Below are 21180 nucleotides of genomic sequence, written 5' to 3' on the forward strand. Positions count from 1 at the left end.
AGCGCTTTCAGCTCGAACAGCTGATGGCGCCGGAGCTGGAAAAACGGATGAAAAGCTTCCGCCCAGGATATGTGACCGTATATCATGCCACTTTCAAGAGCTTTCCACTACGCTTTTCCCGCGCATAAAGGACAAAATCAGTTTTTTGTAAAACATTAAAAGCGATTGTTCTTTTTAATTAAATAGAGTATAAAATATTTTTCTGAGAAAATGTTTATCAGGTAAGTAAGTGCGTTCAATGAAGTTATAGTAGTTCTCTCCACACAAACAATATACTTTCGAATATAATTGTGGATGGGTCTTCTGTGAGACCCTTAAATAATACTGACTTGTTATCAATAGAACTTAGAATGACTACTTTCCCATGCCGGCGAAGAGCAGCGGGAAGGGCACCTCGTCGGTGGTGAGGATCTGCGGAGTCGGAGGACGTGCCTCGCCTTCGGAGGTGCTATTCAACCAGTAGGTGGTGACCGTGCCCTTGCCCTTCAGCTCGACATCGCCGCGCTGCTCCATTTGGAAGGTGCCGAACTTGTCCAGGATGGCCTTGGTGGCCGAGGACACGTGTATCTTGCCCGGCTGGCCAGTGCTCTCCATTCTCGACGCCGTGTTGACCGTGTCGCCAAACAAACAGTAGTGCGGCATCTTCTTGCCCACGACTCCGGCGCACACGGAACCCGAATGCATGCCAATGCGAATCTGTATCTTGTATTCCGGCTTATGGCGAAGATTGAAGGAGCTGACTGCTCGTAGGATGTCCAGGGCCATTAGAGCAATCTCACGGGCATGCTTGTCACCATTGGGCTCCGGCAGTCCAGAAACCACCAGATAGGCATCACCAATCGTTTCCACTTTGTAGACGTCGTAGAAGCCAATGATCCGGTCAAAGGTGCTATACAAGTCGTTCAGGAAGTTGACCACGTCCATGGGACTGCTGCGGGCGCATAGTTCGGTGAAGCCAACGATGTCACTAAAGTATATGGTCACGCTGCTGAACTCCTCCGGCTCCACGAGATCGCCGGCCATCAGTTGCTGGGCCACAGGACGCGGTAGGATCTGGTAGAGCAGCTCCTCCGTGCGCTGCTTTTCCAGGCTCAACTGGCGGGTTTTCTCCTCCACGAGACTCTCGAGATTGTTGGCATACTGCTCCATGCGATTCAGTAGATCATCCATCAGATTCTCGCAGAAGCCTCTGTATTTGTTTAAAATTAGTTATAACTAAGATACCAAGATAAGATACTAAGGACACATACTTCATTATGGTGCGGATATTACTGCGTATGGTGGAGAATGTGGGCCGCTCCTCCTGGTTGTCTGCCCAGCACTTTTCCATCAGCTCCAGCAGATCAGGAGGACACTCGCGCTCTCTGATGAGCGGACGGAATCCATTGCACTGGCGCACCTTGTGCAGGATCGTGTGAACGTCCATCTGCTGGCGCGCCTCCTGGTAGGGTCCACCACGGTTAACAATCTCCTCCAAAATAATGCCAAAGGAGTACACATCGCCGCGCTGCGTGGCTGGACAGCAACCGGGTATGGTGGTCAGTGGAAGCAGTTCGGGGGCAATCCACAAGAGCTCTGCAATGATTTTCACAACTCAGTAATCTGAAGGGAAACTGATTCTATGTCTCTGGAACTCACTGAGGTAATAGTTCTGATCCCGCACAAAGTCAGAGGGCGTGGTCAGCGTTCTCAGTCCAAAGTCGGAGATCTTGAGAACGAATCTTCCGTCTATCAGGCAATTGCAGGACCTCAGCTTTCCATGGGCAGCCACATCGCTATTGTGCAGATAGTTCATGCCCTTGACGATGTCGTGGATGAGAGACATGCGGAAGTTCCAGTCCAGTTCGATGGCCTCGTTCTCCAGCACATCCTTCAGACTGCCCCTCGAGCAATATTCGGTGAGGATGAGCACGGTGGGACGCGGCAGATCGATGCAGGCGCCCACGAAACGCACCGTATTCTCGTGGCTCACATCACGCGCCTGCTTGATCTCCCAGAGGAGCTGCGGAGTCAGGTCCACCTTCTTCACGTTCACCTTTTTGATGGCCACCCGTTCGCCCTTGAACTGGCCAATGGTGGTGTACACTTGCGGCGGCAGCGACGTGAAGCTGGCTATCGAGGCACGTCCCGAGTGGATACCAAACTGCTGCAGCGAGATGTTCTCCACATCCAGGCGCTGCAAACCTCCCTTCGAACCAAACATGCCGCCCATCTCGATCAGAACATCATCGGGTCGCACGCGCCAGGACATATTGTTCAGCTCCTTGCTGAGCTTCATCTGCCTGAAATCGGAGTCAGAATAAATAAACCAAATAATGATACTAAGTGGAGTAACTTACTTTTGCAGAAGACAGATGACCAGAAAAACCAGACCCAGGAAAAGGAGCAATCCAAACAAAGAGTACATAATGGTAGAAACTGTCATAAGGATATATAATATATATGATATATATGTCTTCTATTGTCGGAAGTATCTTACAGTTTCCGACGCAGTCTGTAGAATTGCCCAGGAAGCCACAGGGTGGCACATCCGGCGGTGGCTCCTCACGACCACCAGGCCAATGTATCTTCTTGCCATGAACAGCCGAATATACTCTACAGAAAATAATAAAATAGATATTTTACCATTCCTTAGAACTTCGCTAAGATACTCTTACTTGTGAACACCGGAATAATGGGCCACAACGGAGAATTTTCCATTTATGGGATCCAGATCGAGAATGGAGTAATCCGCATCCCGGTCACCGTTGTCATCGATGCGCACGTGCCCCGTGATTCCTTCAAAGGTGCGATTCCACATCCGCCTGGTGATGTTGACCCCATCCCGGATGTCACCACCCTCGGTGAGTGTCTCGTTCAAGGCCATTCCCAGCAGGTAGACGCCATCGTAGAAGGCTCCAATGAAGAAGTTCACCTCCTCGCCCTCGCCAAACGTGTAGTTGTAATCGTAGAGCGCATTCTCCCTCACATTGTCGGCAAAGTCCTGGAACTTGGGACTGGTCGGTTGCAGGAGACTAACCCTTAGGAGGGCTTCGTATGCCTTCCGCGCCTTGGCATCGTGCTCATCCTTCATCTCCCAACCCTTGTCGCCCCAGTACTCGCTCTGAAAGATCTCCACGTCCAGGAACACCCACTCGCCATTGGTCATGCCCAGGCTATGGGCTGCCAACATGAATTTTCGCACCAGAACGCCGCGAACCGACAGGATGACCACTGAGCAGGAAAGTTTAAAACCTGCGTATATCCTTCTAGTCTACCTAATCTTACCTCTTGCATACATGCTGGCATCCTTCAGATAGTTTTCATAAACCTCCTCCTCGTTGCCGTTGAGCTCCTTGACGAAGCTCAAGAGTCCTTCCTGCCGCAGACCGTACTCCAGATTCTTGCCAACCGTCCACGAGAAGAGCTCCGATCTGTCCACCAGCAGGGCCACGTGATTCCAGTTGAACTGCCGAATGACGCTGGCGAAGACCAGGATGAGTCGGCACTGGCAGTAGGACATCCGGGTGAGCGTCGGGTACTTAGACTTATCCTTGAACATGCCCTGCAAGGAGCAGGAGCCGAACAGCCGGGACAGCGATTAAATGTTATTTAATTTAAGCTAACTTCGTTTTTTACTTGGTAATCCATGAACTTCCCTGCGCAAAACTTACCGTATTCTCGTTCTTCCACTTGTGTATCCTTCCCAGGATTCCGGAAGTGACCGTCAGCTCACCTTCCGAGGAAGGCGGCTAGCAGCAGGTGGGCGAAATAGGGGGAGATTGCCATTTGTCAATAATACGGGCAAACTTAAATGCAAATTAAAGAGCGGGCCAAAAAGCATTTAATTGCCAATGTCAAGAGTACGACCAGCACAATTAAGTTGGCTAAATGTGATTACTTCTGGATGTGGCACAAGGGGATGTGGATTAGTCTGGCGCTCAGGCTGGAGGCCACATTATTAAAAGCGGCGTGCTGCGTGTCCTGACACGCGACTTGGGTATGCTGGCCCTGAATCCGGTGCTCTCACCTGATCTCCCATGCCGGTGATGATGGGCTTGTTCCAATAGGCGGCCAAACGTGCCACCGGCTCAAGGGCAAAGGCGCAGGCTGGTCCAATAAACGCGATTACGTCGTCCTGGAAGTACATGTCCGCAGCCAGTCCAGGTGCCCGAGCACCCGAACAGGATGGATAGCTAACATAGATGGAAACTTGATAGGTGGTACGAGTAGAACTCACAGAAGTCGATGTACCAACCTTCCCTTCTTTTTCAGTAGTGTTATGTTGTGAGGCTTTAGGAAAACCTTATTGATCTCATCCAAGGCCAAGTCCACGGCCGGTCCACAACGCTCCAGATCGAATGGAGAATCTAGTCCAATTGATGAGCCATCAAATCTGGAGCCAACTAACAGAGCACTTACCCAAATGAGAAGCCATCAGAACCCCCACGTTGTAGACACGCATTGTGGAGCTCATTTCGCCCACCTCAGTGTATCTAGAAAGCTGCGGGGATTTGGATTCCCTGCTCCTCTCGTACATTCTTTGCTCTAGGCCCGCATCACTGGCATTGAACCCCACCAAGGATGTAGTGGAGTCCAGACTAATATCCTTGTTCAGATCATCCCAGGTAATCTCATTGCGCCTGGGATTGGGATGGGCACTAAAGCAGTTGGCGAACATCAGGAAGAAGACCTGGATGCTGATCCCAAGCAGGTGCATTTCGTGGAGTCGTCAAACTAACGTCTAACTAAACACAAAATATCCAATAAGTCTGAACCTAAGAATAAATACTTTTTTTATAGAGAATTTAACTAAATTAGGTAATTATTGGCAAAATATTTAATATTTATTTGCTCCATAAAATTCCACTATACACTCAAAACCTAAAGTTTTTAAATTACTAAAGTTTAAAGCAGAATTACGACATTAATTCTCTTATAGTCCATGCAGTATGAATATTAAATCCCATTCACTGACTTTATATCCTTTTTAACCCAAAAATCTGTCCAGATCTTCAAATTTGCCGAGCAGCACTTGAGTTTTAAACATGAAATTAATTCAAATGGCACTAAGAGTTAATGAGGTGCGAGTAATTATCCATTTGAAGCTTTAAAATGTTCCACATCTTTGCTGTACTCCTTTAAATTTAAAGTCCTTAAAGCAGTCCAAATATTTAATGTTCTGTAGAAACACTTTTTAAGGTTTTTTGAAAAATAAAACACTGCACAAACACTTCACTTTATCCAATTGTATTACCGGAAGTCAAGAGGGGAAAGATGGCCCGAAGCGCGATAATCGAGTGAACCAGTGGCCACAACTGTTGGTCCTTTTATATCCGCAAGGACCTCTGCTCGGCAAAACTCGTCCTGCAGCCCGAACGCCGGCAGCCAATGAGAGTCCTGCAAATCGGCGGGCAAATGACTTCGTCTGGACGGAAAGTGAATCTCTAGGTTAGGCGAGCAAGGTTTTATGGCCTCACTTGTTGCTCCTTGGCCAAATCTGAATGGTAATCGCTTGGAAACGCCGTCGCGTGCCTCCAGCAATTAATGCGTCTCTTTGGTGGCACTCGTGTAGACTGCTTTAAGACGATGCTGCCTTAATTCATCCGGTGTTTAGTGAACCCAAATCGGATAGTCCAAGAAAATGACATTTCAAAGGGGGGGAAAACTATTACCAAAGTCGTAAGCAAAAGTAAATCATGTTTCTGCCTACAAATCTTTACATAATATACTCACAACACAATTTAAATTTAGTGTGTTAACTTATTATTAGGCTAGCGAAGCCTTAAAATGCACGTAATGTTTATTTTTGAATAATTTAACATTTATTTACTGACCAGATTCTAAATCAACTATGTTCACTTGCGGTGCAGACCACCACCTGGACGAATTACTGCAGCGGCTGCCTTTTTGACCTCATCAATTGCATGCATCATGCGCTGCGGCTCAGTTAGAAACCAAATCCAAAGGACTACGCTATAGCGATACAGTTTATCCCGCTCCTAAAAGAATAAACAATATTAAAGTGTTACCATGAGTTTATAGTTAATTAGTATGCTTACAATGCGCCCCACGACATTTTCCAGGAAATCTTTTCGCAAGGATCGCCCTGACTCATCCAGGCGAGTTTGTTGCTGGGTGACATTGTATATGGCGCTCAAGTAGCGAACGTTCTCAAACATGGGCTGCTCCAGTGGGGAATCATAGACAAACGGCCGCAATGTCTGCTCCAAGCGCTTGCTAAAAAATATGAATAGCTTAATCGATATTTATCAAATTTAAGTATTACAACTTACAGTTCCGCCAGTTGATCCTGTACAGCTGCACAGGACTTTCGGTTCAGCATGCTCTGAAAGGAGTAAGACAGCAGGCGACCGAACTTTTCGTATTCGAAGAGACAAGCCTTGGCCTCAGTGGCCTTAATATTCTGTCCCAAGTGGGCTGACAACAAATTGGCAATCTCCTGCACAAACTGGGCACAAATGCCCTGATAACTGGCGTTAATGGAGCGCATGGTCTGGATTCTCTGCCAAGTCGCCTGCGCTTGGTCGCGCAACTCCTCCGAAGTGTCCAGGCAGTTGCGCTTCTTGTCGCAGTCCAGCTGAATCGCAATCCACAGCAACTCTGCATTGGACAGAGCATCTGAGATGATTTTGGTCAACTTCTTGTCGCTTTCGTGACGTCGAACAGCTCTTTCCAACTTCAGTTTAGTGTTCTCGTAGAGAACCAGCTCAATTCGTCGCTCGGTGTGCTGCTGAATGTGAATGGTTAGATCGTTTAAAAGCGTATCGTGTGTGTTGCTCAGTTGATAGTCGTTGAGCAGCTGCAGATCGTGCATTTCACGCGCCATGTCCGTTAAACTGAGGCAGTGAATCTTGCCAAGATCCAACTGGTCAATAAGACACTGCGTGGCCTTCACCTTGGCCTTTGTTCTTATATATGATAGTGCATAAAACTGGATGCTGTAAAACGGACATATTATTTAAGGTGCATTGTTTATAGCACAGGACCCTTGAGCTTACCCACGTTCCAAGTCCTCCAGCTTGGCCTTCTCACGCCCAAGATCTGCCTCTGCGCTTTGAAACTCATCATAGTCCTGGATCTTAAAATTCTCCTTCACATACAGGGTAAAGTATTGCATGAACGAATCGCACTTGTGGAAATACTGCTCCAGTGGCAGTTGATGCATGAATAGCGGCGGCAACTGTGGGGCGGTGAATGCCTTTTTGGCTTCGGCGCTTAGCCGGCAGTTCTCCTGCTGCAGTTCCTCCAGTTGCTTGGCTTTGGACTGGCACTCGGCTATCAGATCCTTCTCCCTCAGTTGCAGCTCGGCGGTGGCACATTCCACCTCGCCTAGGTGGTTAGTTATCGAGTGCTTTGTGGTCCTACAAATGTGAATTGACATTAACGGAACATATATGGGGCAGATTACAGCTTTTCCCTTACATCATATCCTCCAGGAGCGTAGCATAATCCCTTGAGGCATCTTCGATCGCCTCAATGCTGATGGTCAAGGCGTCGACATCCTGCTGCTTGTAGTTGAGCAGACCCGGACTCTCGGCCTCGATTTGGAGAAGCTTGAGCTCACGATCCGAAGCACCTAGCCACTCGCCCCGCCGCTGCATCTCCTCCCGCTCCAGAACCTGTCGCTCTGTGAGGATATTTGCATCCGTGATGTTCCCGGACAGGAATTTGAAGAACATCTCCATCTGTTCATCGTACAGAATCCACTGGTTTGAGCTGTCCACTCCCAGCTTCTTGAAGAATTCCGAGTTCTGCAATCATGGCGATTATAAGCTGATCTTTAATTAAATCATTGTACATACGCTCAGCAGATCGCCCATCTTTTAAAAAAATGACAACACAAGCTGATTACTTATCGGCTATATCGATAGATTCCAGAGACGTTACTAGAGATGGTACCTTTTAAAAATTAACAGGCAGTAGTGTTTATTAAGCTTAATAACAGCTAATAAAAATCGTAGAAATTCCTGTCTTTGGCTTTCTTATCACGGATCGAATAGATATTTACTCTTATCTATTTCTGTTAAATATAAATATATATATAAATATATAAATATTTCTGTTAATAATATATATATCTTAGTCATGTATTATTTTATATTTTTGCTATGAAGTAAGGATACACATTTGACACAATTTTTTAAGTTTAATAAAACTAAATACTAAATTTAAGTGAACCTAATTCTTAAAGAATTTATAAATTGAAATCGATTTAATATCTTATATCGATATGTGGATATACTTGCACTCCACCACTGCTACAAAGAAACACCCTAACGCCATTTAGCTTGCAGCCCTGGTACCGCTTTTGGACGCACTTCGGCTGGCAGTCTGGCAACCCTACACTGAATGACAAGTAAATTCTGTTCGTTTTGCAAAATAAACTTGTAAATTGGTATATTCGTTAGCAATGGTAAGTACCGCGCGCAGAAGACCGGTGTTGGTCTAAAACCCACCATTGGGCCGATGACCATGGAATGCTAGCAATCGTGGTAGTAATTGCCTTGCGTGTATTTTCCCAGGCGCGCCGCTATGATTCCCGCACCACGATCTTCTCGCCGGAGGGACGTTTGTACCAGGTGGAGTACGCCATGGAGGCCATCTCGCACGCCGGAACCTGCCTGGGAATCCTCGCCGAGGACGGCATCCTGTTGGCCGCCGAGTGCCGCAGCACAAACAAATTGCTGGACAGCGCCGTTCCTTCGGAGAAGATCTATCGCCTGAATGAGTGAGTTTAAATTCCAGTAGTATATCCTGTTCGTCTTCTACGATGACGAAGAATTCAAGGGTCACAGGGCATACTCGTGATTACCCACTACCTTCTCTATGAATCTATCACTATCCAAGCCTCTTTGTTTTCCCACAGCAACATGGTCTGCTCGGTGGCTGGCATCACCTCCGATGCCAATGTGCTAACTTCAGAACTGCGCCTGATTGCCCAGCGTTACCAGTTTAGCTACGGCGAGGTCATTCCCTGCGAGCAGCTGGTGTCGCACCTCTGCGACATCAAACAGGCTTACACCCAGTACGGCGGAAAGCGTCCCTTCGGCGTCTCGCTGCTCTACATGGGATGGGATAACAAGTACGGCTACCAGCTGTACCAGTCGGATCCCAGCGGCAACTACGGCGGATGGAAGGCCACCTGCATTGGCAACAACTTCGGTGCCGCGATCTCCATGCTGAAGCAGGAGCTGGCCGATAAGGACAACGTTAAGCTGACGCTGGCGGATGCCAAGGATCTGGCCATCAAGGTACTGAGCATGACCCTGGACACCACCAAGCTGACCCCGGAGAAGGTCGAGATGGCCACGCTGCAACGTGTGGACAATAAGACCGTGTACAGTGTCCTGGAGAAGCCCGATGTGGAAAAGCTGATCGAGAAGTACACAAAGGTACAGGCGGAGGCCGAGGCTGCCAAGAAGGAGAAGCAAGCGAAGCAGCCGACCAAGTAATCCCAAGGATGCATAATTATTGATTAAGGGTCTATCCTGATTTTTGTAACCGATGTACGGAGTGTGTGAAATAAAATTTCAAAAAACAGAAACCCACTATCATCGTGCCAATAGGGATGGTCGATTTATCGATAACAGCGCCATTGCCATTCGCAGCGAAGAGCTGCTAAAAATGGCCAGCGACGGGCAGTCACTAAAAAAATACCGTACAAAACATTTTGAGAAAAATTCCGTCGCTTTTTATTTGCTGTTGCTGTTATAAAAAATTCAATTATACTTGCTTAACTAACGGTTAATCGGTTTCTACGGAGGGGCTTATGCGTAATTGGAGAGTGCGCGCAAAACGCGTGGTGAAAACGGATTGGAAAACCATTTTTCATTCGCAGCAAACAGGCAATGAGCGCGCGTGTGAGTGTGTGTGTGTGTGCCACAGAAAGTTGCAAGCAGCCTAGAGCTAAATAGGCGCACGGTTGTTAAATATTCACCGTGCTCTCTCGCTTTATGCAATAACAAAATCTGCAAATTCCCCCATTAGGCGCAAAAATGTGAAAAAAGGGGGGCAAAAAAAAACCAATGGGAATTTCTCAATGTTGTGTCAATACAGTGAGAGCGACGTACGAAAAGTCAAAAGCAAAGGAGAGGAGAATGGAATAACACAAAAAAAGAGCTGAGCCACAGCAAAGAAGCAAGAAGAAACGCGAAGCAGGCTCTAAAAGAAAAATCGAAATAATAAAAAAAAACACGCACGCATGTGTTGGTGTGTGTGAGCGAGTGAGATTCTGTGCGCGTGTAAGTGCAAATGTGTGTGTGAGAGAGTGAAACGTATAAATAAAATTCAGCCAAATGCAGAAGCCAACAACAAAATGGATAACAAAACTACACAGTTGGATTTTAAATTACTGGTAATTAAATAATGTTTACCATTACCCCATCCCGTCCCACTTTTTCCACCATTCCAATATCACTTACACATACAGCAGCTGCTGTTCGTAAGTGTGTGTGCAGTCTACATTCCGTGTGACTGCGACTGTCTAATTGAGAGAGCAGCAAAACAACGTGTAATGCGTAGGAAAAAAGCGGCAGAGCGAAAGAGAGAGATAGAGTGTGAGAGAGAGGAGGAGGTGGAGGACAGATAACAAATGAAGTACAGTGTGCACTGGTCGCATTTATTATTGTTGTTTTCGTTGTATATTTATCTGTTGTTGTTGTTGTTGTTGTGATTATTGTTGCTGTAATGTGAAAAGGTCGTTGCGATTAAAATTAATCCGAATTTAGTTTTGCTCTTGCTTTCGTCATTCAAATCGCGCTCAGCTCTCCTCTCCAATTGGAAACGCGAAGCACCTGAAGTAAACAAAGAGACGCAGCTAATGAGTTTGAGCGGGAATTGGCGGCCTAACTGTCCAAATCAGAGCTGTGTTACTTTTTCGTCAGTGTAGCTAGCTGTAGAAGAAGGGTGGTTCACAAAATTCCCCCCCTATTTCTGTTGGCTTTATTATTTTAAAAGCTCCGTTGATTTAGAGCCCCCCACAATCGCTTCTTGCACAATTTCCACCCACCCACAATAACACACACACAAAAATACTGTGTGTGTGTTTGTGTGAACTTCCGCCGAGTCTTTTCCTCCACCCCGCCGCTCACCTCCTCACCCGCCGCACACTCCCACTATCCCTATTCAAAGGCAAACCCATACCACTCCCATTTCCATTTGCCTCCTCCTCCTCGTTTTCTTCCTCCCCCTTTCCTTTCCCCTTTCGTTGAGTGCCACATAATGTTATTTTTGTTTTTTCTATTTGCCTCTAAAATGAATTGTAGTCCCCCCACCCCCGGCCTCTTTCTTTTCCTTCTCTCTGCTACTCCCCACTCTTCGACCCATTTCATCACTGCTATTATTCACTTTTGTTTTGTTTTCCTTCGTTATATTCGAGAAAATATTTATTTTTACTTTTATTAGTTTATAACAACATTTACATTTACTTTGGCCACACAAGCAAAGCACATTTACATAAATACTAATACTACAAATACTATAAAATCCAAAAGTTTGATTGTGCCTCTCGCTCTCCCTCCCGCTTTCTATGTGTGTGTGTGTTGTTGTTTTTGGGGCGAAGTGGAGAGAGTGGTAGGTGGATCGTCGGGTGGAGGGGGAGTGAGTGGGGAGTTCTCTTTTCCTCTTGTATGCATATAAATTCGAGGCATTTCACATGCAGGCGCGAGTGAGACGGCGAATCGAGTACGAATGTACGAAGCAAAGCACAAGTGGAAGAAGAAGAATAGTAAACAGCACCGCACAGTGGAGCAAGTATTTTATTGCAATTAAGCGGGAAGAAAGTGGTCAATGGCATTCAAATTCACCGATTTAAATGCACTGAATTGTACAGAATGGTTGTCTAAAACCAAGCATTTCACTGCACACTATTTAAAATAGTCATTTCGTCTGCAGTTAAATCACTCTTTGTGCTCCTTAATTAATTTCGTTGTGCAGTAATACAATTAAAGTTTTTATCGCTTTTAATTGAGTTTACGACATGGATTGAGTGCCTTTCTTGTTTTCCCATCCCTTCCACATAGACTCGAATTGATTGCAGTGTGTTTTGCTGTGCCAATTTCATTAATAAAACTCTGAAAAAAGGAATGGAAAGAGAGGGCGATGTAAATGCTATTTTTATTTGATTAGTACAACTATTTGAACGTAAATATGTATGTGCACACATATGTACGCGTGCATGAGTTCCACTTTGAGAGCTTCGGTGTGAGAGTGTGTGTGCGGGTGAGAGGGAGACGGCAAGCACTAAATGTATAACATAAATTTTGCTAAAAATGCAGCCAACGTCATTCCCCCGCCCACCTGCCCCTATAACGGTTCACCCATCCGAGCACCGTAAGTACGTGTTAGTGTAGATGTGCTCACGTGTACATAAGTATTTCGAAGATAGCTCTTTGGGTCTTTATGTGAGAAATGAACAGGTACATAACAATTGCAAACGAACTAAATATTTCTGGGCAGCAACAAAGGCTGAATAAATCGGGAAGGAGGCATGTTCGTTTATCGAATAGCCCACACCCTGCAAGGGATATCTCCCAAAAAAAAAAAAGAAACGATCCAGACAAAATATCTACAACTCGGTTATTTTTAGTTCTCATAAACACATGCACACAGATCCGAGCATAGAGCACACAGATACACACGCACACTCTCGTACACCAACTAACATTTAATTAGAACACAAAAAAATTCTAATTAAATATGGCATTTGCTTTACTCTTGCATTGCGCGTTCCCAAGCTCCCCTTCTCGTTCTGCCCAACTTTCGGGCTCTCTCCCTCTCTCCGCTTGCCCCACTGAGAAGACAAACGAATTAAGTTTATAATAAAAGCTTAGACATGCTTACATGCACATGTGCGCGTAGTTGTGTTTGTTAGTTTGTGTTATCTGCAATCTAAATTTACAGCAACTTTATTGACAACTAAAACGCACAGCGGAGCGTTGCCACACAGATAGAATGGGGAAAATAAATTGTTACTATCGCTTAGCAGACTCAGAAATCTTTTGTCCAAGAACTACCGTTTTGTTTCCATTAAAACTTGATTGATTAAAAGCGGTTTGACTGAGAGAAAGTAACGTTTGTTATACACTGCTATAAAGGTCATGTAGACTACCTAGCCACTAAATTAATTCATTGAATCCATATAAATAGCTCTATAAATACACGATAGATATTATAAAACAATGTCATGCACAACTGTTAAGTGAAACAATAAACTTTTGTAACAATATCTATCAGTGCTGTTTATTATCTTGCAAAAACAACTTGTGAAGTTCTGTCAAAAGTGTTTGTGTACCAACTATTTGATATATGATATGAGGCAAATAAAAAACAACAAAATAAACAAGGGTTGGCCAGTCGAAGTGCAAATACTCTGCCATTATAGTGTATAGTTGTAGTATATGGTTACATTCAAAACGAATTTATGAACATATTTATTGATTTATTATTTTATTATTATTAACGTCATATACTTTATAGAAATAAATAAATCGAAATAAATAAATCTGTTTGAAGGTAGGGTATTTGAGGGCGTTTAAAGCTTTTCAGGGTTGCGTCGTCGTTTACTTTTAGTCCCCTTCTACTCCACCCCCTTTTGAAAGCCACCCACCTCGGCTCCTCTCCACTGCTGCCCTCTCCCTCTCGCACAGTGGGTGGATGGGTTGCTAGAGGAGAACGGGCAGAGAGCCCCACATTGTGTTTGTAACAACTACAAATCGCTGCAAATACACAGGCACACAAACGGCGAACATACATACATAATAGCAACATTGTGGAATGGGGAAAAGTAGCACAAATTGTGCGCTGTTTTAATTTCTCTGCTTCTTCTTCTGCCTCCGCTGTTGCTGTTTTTGTTTTTCCTTTTCTTTTCTATTTTTCGCCATCTTCGCTCGCTCTTGTTTCTCTGTGTGTCGCTGTGTTAGTGCTAATCGCTTGCGCGAACAGCGCAGTCGGCGTCGCCGTGCTGTCTACGCGAGCTCTCTCTTACTTCGCTTCCCGCCCCTCTCTATCTACCACTCTAATTGCATTAAATTGTTTGGAAAATAATAATCAGTAATTGCATTTGACGACAGTTATTTCCATCAGCATGCGCTCTGCGAGAGAGTTTTGCCGTTTTATTGAAACAAATGAAGATTCTAATTGGGTCTTTAGCGGAACTAACAAATCTCTCGTAGTAAGGTGGCAACCCTGCCGCAAACCCCGTCCCTCCCACCCATCACATTCCGTACTTTGTTGTTTTCTCCGTGGAAATGGAAATGGGCGGCTTGAAGCGGAAGTTGGTAATTTATTTTCCACTAGCGCAATAATTTAGGCACCGTGGGCTTAAAGCATTTGTTTAAGTCTTATGAATTACAAAAACCAAGCAAAATATTCCAATGTTAAATCAAACTTTTAATCTTCTAACTCACTTTTAGATCTTGAATAGCTAAGCGCAATTCTAATGTCACATATTACTTTCCAGGTGGATCAATCACTAAATCTACTGGACACCCTCAACACGGCATTGCGGTGCGATGCTATTCAATTCTTGCTGCAGACGCTTAAGTGCAAATACCCGGAGGCCTGCGACCAAGTCGTCAGGAATCTGTTCAGTCACATAGCTGCGGCCAATGACAATGGCGAGGCTGGAGGCAGGGCGCAGCAGCATGAGCTAGCGAGGACGAAGCAGCTCCAGCTGCTGCTGACCGCCAAGAAGGAGAAGAAGGAACTGGGAATCGGTTGCGAAGCGGAGATCAAGCGAGAGAACGATGAGGAGGAGGCGGGCTCGACGGATCTGAACCAGAATTTCGAGAAGATACCCTGCAAAGAGGAGTTCCTGTGCCTCGAGGAGGAGGAGGAGGACTTTCTCGACGATGCGGACACGCAGAACTCGTCTTCCCTGCAGTTCCACACCGGCAACAATGTGGACGCCCTGGCCCTGGGCCCTGGCGATCCGCTGGAGCTGATCCAGTCCGGAGTTTCGCTGCTGGTCAAGCGGAAGTATGCTGCCACCTTCGAGGACGAGGACCAGCTGGGCGGTGATGCGGATGGGAATGGTGATGAGACCAACAGCAACAGCAGTGACGGCAAGATGGTCAAGCGAATGCGCACCAACAACATGCACCTGACCGTGTCGAGTGTGCGACGGAAAGAGGAGCACGGCCAGTTGGGCGATGGCTATGTCTTCCACGAGGACAGCCAGTATACGATGCGATATCACCACAGCACCGGCGAGTTCAGCGAGCGGGCCTTTAAGGCCCAGTTCCGGGCTCTGCTCCGCCTGGCGCTCAGTCAGCACTACAAGCCCTTTCTCCGCCAGTTCTACGAGAACTTTGTTGTGAATGGACGCTTGCTGGGGACCACGCCCTCGATGCGGGTTCTAAAGGAGCTGCGCGAGCAGCGGCTGGAGGAGTGGCGTCGTCAGCGGGAACGCCGCCAACTGGTCATCCTGATGGAGCAGAGCGAGATTCAGCGGGACGAAGAGTTTCAGCAGCAGCAGGAGCAGGAGCAGCTGCAGAACCAGGAGGAGGTCCAGCAGGAGCAAGAACAGCAGCAGCAGCAGTTGGAGGATATTCAGCAGCAGCAGCTGGAGGAGATTCAGCGGCAGCAGCAATTGCCGGCCATCTCGTTTGGCGACTCCGAATTGGAGTCGGAAACGGAATCGCAGCTGTCGTCGGCTGCCCAAGAGATTATGAAGTTCGAGGAGTTCATTGACGAGGGTGTAGGCGCTGGGCGTCTGATCGATGGTCTGGAGATGGAACCCGAGATCGATGACATGCTAGCTGGCGCCGGCAGTATGAACAGCGCCAGTGGACACAGCAGCAACAGTAGCAGCAGCGGAAGTGGGAGCGCCGGTAATGGGAATGGCATCAGCGGGGTGATCCTGGAGAACAATAGTCATCATTCGCATCACCTGTGAGTACTATTTTAATGTTTTCTTAACTATAAATACTAATTATCGTTTGTTTTTTTTGCTTGCAGAAGCAGCAGCAGTGCAAATCTTGTGATCAACGGCCTTACGTCAAGCAATAGCATCAGCAACAATAATAATAACAGCAACAATGTCAGTCTACACCGCCCTCAACTGACGCCACAGGCGCAGAATCAGCTGGCAGTGTCGATGAAACCATCAGACCATATGCCCATGTCGATGCCCATGGAGAACAGGGATTTGAAAGCCGTACAGGCGGCTCATGGGACTGCCAACGCCATCATGCAGGGCGGTAGTTCGAGCCTCGCCAGCCAGCTTCATCAGCAGCAAAAACACTACAACTCAAGCAATAATCCGCTGTCTATGATGGGTGGAATGATGCAACAGCAGCAGCAGCAGCATGGTGGTATGCCGCACCAGCAGCGCCAGATGATGATGATGCCAGAGGATTTCCCGCAACACGGAGCCTCAATGATGAACAGTCGACAGATGCCCGCTCTGGCCGCCTTGTCGAACCTGGGCGACACACCTGCTGTGAGTGGCCAGCTTAACTCCTCCCTAGAACTGGACGACAATGACCTGTCGGCGGATGAGGACGACGACGATCTAGACCATGACCTGGACGAATTAGACGCGGCCAAGCAACAACTAATAGATGGCGGCAGCAGTAGCAGCACATCGCTACAGGCGCCACCATCGCAGCACGGTAGCGGTAGTGGAGGAAGTGGTGGCCAGACGCCCGGTAGCAAAAAGGACAAGCCCAGTTACAACTGCCTGCTCTGTCCCAAGTCGTATCGCAAGCGAAAGTCCCTGCTGGACCACTACAAAATGCATCCGGGCTACTGCCACGACTGCGGTCAGCGCAACGGGAACACGCTGGAGGTAACTAGCCATATCATAAGCCAAATATCGAGGAATAGTACTAAGAATTCACTCTATTTATTTCTAGGAAATAATCCACCACAACCGGACAATGCATGTCAAGGAGTTTCCGTTTGTGTGTGAGACGTGCGGAGAGTCGTACTCCCGCAAACAGCAGTTCCACGCACACGTGGAGTCGCACAATAAGAAGGAAATCAAAAGTGAGTCGACGTGAATGTAAATTTCACCAAGTTCTCGGGTGGAGTTCCACGGCAACAGCATCAGCTCCTCCAACAAACTAGTGATTGATGATCTAACCTCTGTTCCAATTGCAGCCTTTCCCTGCGGCGAGTGCGGTCTTAAGTTTCCGCAAAAGAAACTGCAGCAACACTTCGAGGAGACGGGCCACAAGGCGGACGGCGCTATCTGCGAGGTGTGCGGCGAGGAGTTCCAGTCGAAGAATGCCCTGTACCAGCACATTATTCGTGTGCACAAGCGCGACAACTTCTTCGAGTGCCACATTTGCCATAACCGCTTCACGCTGAAAGCCAACCTGGAGCGGCACGTCCAGCTGCACACCGAGATCAAACGGCCCTACGTGTGCGATCTGTGCGGCTCGTCGTACTTCACATATCCCGCGCTCAAGGAGCACTACAGCAACGCCCACGTGGACGTATCCGAGTGCAAATGCACGCTGTGCGGCAAACGCTTCGGATCGGCCAAGTCGCTGCAGCGGCACCTGCCGTCGCACTCGGAGGAGAGGCCGCACTGCTGCAACTATTGCGATCAGGTAAGTCTAAGCGTACCTCTTGGCTTGACCAACACAATTTATCGTGATGCCTTTGCAGACCTTCAAGTGGAAAACGCATCTGGTGCGCCACAAGCAGACAATGCACGGAAACGAGCCACCTCCGCCTAAGAAGGGAAAGCAGCGCTTTCCCAAAACAAGCGAAGAAGGTAAGAATGTGGAGAACTTTGCCTAAAATCAAAAGCCATGCTTAACGTTATCTCCTGTCCAGCAGATATGGGAAGCTTACCGGACATGCCGGGTCCACCGCCTGTGAAGGCCAGCAAGAAGGCAGTAACCAGCAAGGCAAAAGCGCAGGCAGCGGCCGCCGCAGCAGCAGCAGCATCATCCCAGCAACAACAACCGAAGGGCTCTGCAGCCACGCCGACTCCGCCGCCGCCGGTCTCCACCACACCGGGATGCCTGCAACAGGATCAATTCAATGCGGCCATGGTTAGCAGCAACAGCTCGCAGTCCTCCACGGCGTCCACGTCGCAACACTCGGTGTCGACGAGTGAATCTCAGCAGAATTCCATATACAATCAGAGCTTTAATGCGGAGAAACAGCAGCCAGGACAGCAGCAGCCCCAAAATGCCTTGCATCAGCAACATGCAACGCCGCCACCGCCGCAGCAGCAACAACAACAGCAGGCGCCGCCACAGTCACGAGTTGCGCCCGGAGAACTGCATCTGCAGCGGATGAATAGTTTCGGCCAGGACGGACAATTTCACTTTGAGTCCAATCCGGCAGCTGGTGCCTATCAGCAGCATCAACTGATCAGCCAGTATCAGCAACAACAACAGCAGCAGCAACAACAGCAGCAGCCCCAGCAGCAACAACATCATCTCGCCCAACAGCAGCAGCAGCATATGAGGAGTCACACGCCGCAGAGTCCACATCCTCCGCATCCTTCGCAGCTTCAACAACAGCAGCCCCAACAGCACTTTAGCTCTCCGCACCACATGCCGCCAATGCACCATCAACACCAGCTGATGATGCAACAGCAACATCGCCACAATCAGCGCTCGCCTCTTCACCATCATCCTGCGGCGCAGCAGCTTCAGCAGCAGCATCAGCAACCATCGCATTCCCCACAGCATCAGCATGCGAGACTGCAGTCGCCACAACCTGCTCCAGTACAACAACAACAGCAGCAGCAGCAACAACAGCAGCAGCAGTTTCTGCAGCAACAGGCTGCCGACACGTGGGGCAACATGAACTTTGGCAATCCGCCGAACAATCAGCAGGTGGAGCTCAAGGATAACAAATTCTATATTGTGGAATCGGCCGAGTTCCTAGGTCTTCCAATGAATGTGCCGCCAACTCCGCAGCAGCAGCAACAGCAAGCAGTAAGCAAACCCCAGCAGCAGCAGCAACAACACCCACAACCGCAGCAGCCAGATCCAACCCTTGCTAGTGATCTGATGAGCTTCCAGCATATGTGGCCGGCGCCTGGTTTTAGCCAGACTTCACAGCAGCAGCAGCCACAGCAGCAACAACAGCAGCAAGCGACGCAGCAGCAACAACAGCAGCAGCAACAGCAGGCGCAAAGTCAGACAAACTCAAGTGATCCCCACAACTACAACAACATCGGCAGCATACTAACGAATCTCATTGACACAAATCCCGCGCCAATGGAGTACAACTTCGATCTGATGCAGCAGCAACAAACGCCATCAGCCCAACAGCAGCAGCAGCAGCAACAACAGCAGGCGGCGCAGCAGCAACATCACAGTGCCGGTGCATATGGGAGCGGCTTGATGCGCAGCGGAGGCGGCGTTTACGGAGGCGCCTACGAGCAGCACTTGAGTGACCAGCTGGTGAGCGAACAGCAGAAACAGAACAGCTTTCAACCCTACCACCCACATGGCCTGCAGGCGCAGCAACAGCAGCCACTGCATCCGCACCCCCATCTGTTACCCCCGCCAGCGCCGCATAGCAACGTGTACGATCGCACGGGAGTTGGAGTCGGTGTCGGAGTGGGCGTAGGCGTGGGAGTCGGCGTGGGCTATCCGATGCTGGGAGACGATACCAAGGGCGTGCTGCCGCCCATGATGGGCGGCATGATGCAGCAAATGCCGCCGCACGGCCAGCAGCCGGATCTAATCTACTACCCAGTGAAGAACGATTGACAGTCGAAGCAAAATCAGCAGGCAGCCGCCCAGCAGCCGAATCACCTTCACCACCATCGCTGGTGGATGGAGCCAGCCAAGAGAGGCGATGTTTTTCATTGAAGAAACAACCGGAAACAGGAAAACAGGAAACGGAATACGGAACAAGTTCGCTTAGATTGTAAGTTTAGGGGGGGACGGTGGATGTGTGGAACGCGAGGAGTTGTGTAGATAGGGCAGTCCACACATTTTTTTTGAAATTAAGAGCAATAACATAAAGATTAGAGCGGAATGAGCTCAGAATATCTAATCCGACCGGCGCTATGATACGTGTATAAAAAAAGTAATCATTTACAAAGTACATCAGATAAAGAGAAGCATGTATACATAAATAAATTCAGACATATACATAGTAGCACCTAAGCGAGGCGAGGCGAGAGCAAGAATTAAATTAAACCCTATAAATAATAAATATACATATATAAATTATATGAAGCATATATATTAGGCTAAGCAACTATACAATAATGGCAGACAGACCACAACCACAAGCAACTTTCGAACAAACCTTATGCTTATTTAACATTTACCATACGAGTTATGAACGCAACGCAGCAGCAGCAACCACAAATACAAATACGCGTGCGTTTATGTATAATCAAAACAATCCAACATTATATCCGTACATACGATATCTATGTAAAGCTCGAGAGGGAGACGCCCAAGTTGTAGATGAGATGATTGATTTTAATCGCAAACAAATCGCATCACAAACGGAGACGAAAGATAGATAGAAAACAAAAGTACACGACGCTTTGACCACACAAAGTTGTAACCATATCATGAGGCCTCTTCCCCCGTATAATTAATTGTATTTTCGATAGTGCTTGTTATTTTCTATTTAGTTAACGAATTGATTATACTTACGAAGCCTTTCTGCTGATTACCGCCAGCCACACTTTTGTTAGATTAGTGCCTAAGTCTAGTTGATATCCCAATGTATACCCCGACATTTTGTGGCTTTTTACACCCAAACCTTGTATAGCTACTCAATAGCATTTCCGATTTAATTGAAGCTCCCCCATTCTACCATTCTAGATGTACATCTATGTACACCCGGCTTATTCAATATATCTCGATGAATTTCCTTATATTCAAGACACAGGCCCCCAAAACATTTAAGTTAATCACAGCGTTGTTCTTGTTTTACACATTATTAAAATTCAGCAACATAAGAATTTTACATTTAAGTGAAAGTTTAAAACGTTAACTGTGTAAGCATACTTTTATGAACAAAACAAAAGCAACAAAAAAAAAGTAAGAAAAGAAAAGAAAAGAGAACGAAAAATGAAATCAACAAACTTCACTAAAATTAGGTTTGTATTCTGGATACAAAAAAAAAAAAAAGAGAAGCAAAATGGCAATTAAAAGAAAGAACACAATATAAATAAAATTTGTATATTTAATAAAAATAGCAAAATAAAAATAAACTTCTTTTAAAAAATTTACA

The 21180-nt window shown here is 47.1% G+C and overlaps 4 protein-coding genes across 8 annotated transcripts; 2 read left to right on the top strand and 2 right to left on the bottom strand.

Annotated features, from left to right (window-relative positions):
- Positions 1–354: 354 nt before the first annotated feature.
- Positions 355–4743, bottom strand: LOC117136480 (atrial natriuretic peptide receptor 1). The gene is made up of 11 exons (XM_033297416.1): positions 4402–4743; positions 4238–4349; positions 4010–4175; positions 3654–3731; positions 3268–3544; positions 2658–3213; positions 2480–2595; positions 2340–2418; positions 1639–2282; positions 1251–1575; positions 355–1189 (listed from the first exon to the last, which is right to left on the bottom strand). The coding sequence occupies exons 1-11, from the start codon at positions 4697–4699 to the stop codon at positions 355–357; spliced, it is 3486 nt and encodes a 1161-aa protein (XP_033153307.1). The 5' UTR covers positions 4700–4743.
- A 1038-nt stretch (positions 4744–5781) lies between these two features.
- On the bottom strand, positions 5782–7874 carry LOC117138173 (augmin complex subunit dgt3). The gene is made up of 6 exons (XM_033300059.1): positions 7806–7874; positions 7426–7754; positions 7002–7364; positions 6276–6941; positions 6042–6219; positions 5782–5981 (listed from the first exon to the last, which is right to left on the bottom strand). The coding sequence occupies exons 1-6, from the start codon at positions 7821–7823 to the stop codon at positions 5838–5840; spliced, it is 1698 nt and encodes a 565-aa protein (XP_033155950.1). The 5' UTR covers positions 7824–7874; the 3' UTR covers positions 5782–5837.
- Positions 7875–8306: 432 nt separating this feature from the next.
- On the top strand, positions 8307–9547 carry LOC117138177 (proteasome subunit alpha type-4). The gene is made up of 3 exons (XM_033300067.1): positions 8307–8416; positions 8526–8731; positions 8870–9547. Exons 1-3 carry the CDS (start codon positions 8414–8416, stop codon positions 9453–9455), a joined length of 795 nt encoding a protein of 264 aa, XP_033155958.1. The 5' UTR covers positions 8307–8413; the 3' UTR covers positions 9456–9547.
- A 94-nt stretch (positions 9548–9641) lies between these two features.
- LOC117138174 lies at positions 9642–21077 on the top strand. 5 transcript variants are annotated; one of them, XM_033300064.1, is made up of 8 exons: positions 9642–10357; positions 14462–15894; positions 15961–16792; positions 16860–16992; positions 17107–17561; positions 17620–17728; positions 17791–18209; positions 19092–21077. In XM_033300064.1, exons 1-8 carry the CDS (start codon positions 10319–10321, stop codon positions 19689–19691), a joined length of 4020 nt encoding a protein of 1339 aa, XP_033155955.1. In that variant the 5' UTR covers positions 9642–10318; the 3' UTR covers positions 19692–21077. The 5 variants fall into 5 exon arrangements, with proteins under 5 accessions (XP_033155955.1, XP_033155951.1, XP_033155952.1 ...); XM_033300060.1 differs by having other exon boundaries at positions 17791–21077; XM_033300061.1 differs by having other exon boundaries at positions 17794–21077.
- The last annotated feature ends 103 nt before the right edge of the window (positions 21078–21180 follow it).

This window comes from Drosophila mauritiana, chromosome 2R, assembly GCF_004382145.1.
Source record: "Drosophila mauritiana strain mau12 chromosome 2R, ASM438214v1, whole genome shotgun sequence".
NCBI lineage: Eukaryota > Metazoa > Arthropoda > Insecta > Diptera > Drosophilidae > Drosophila > Drosophila mauritiana.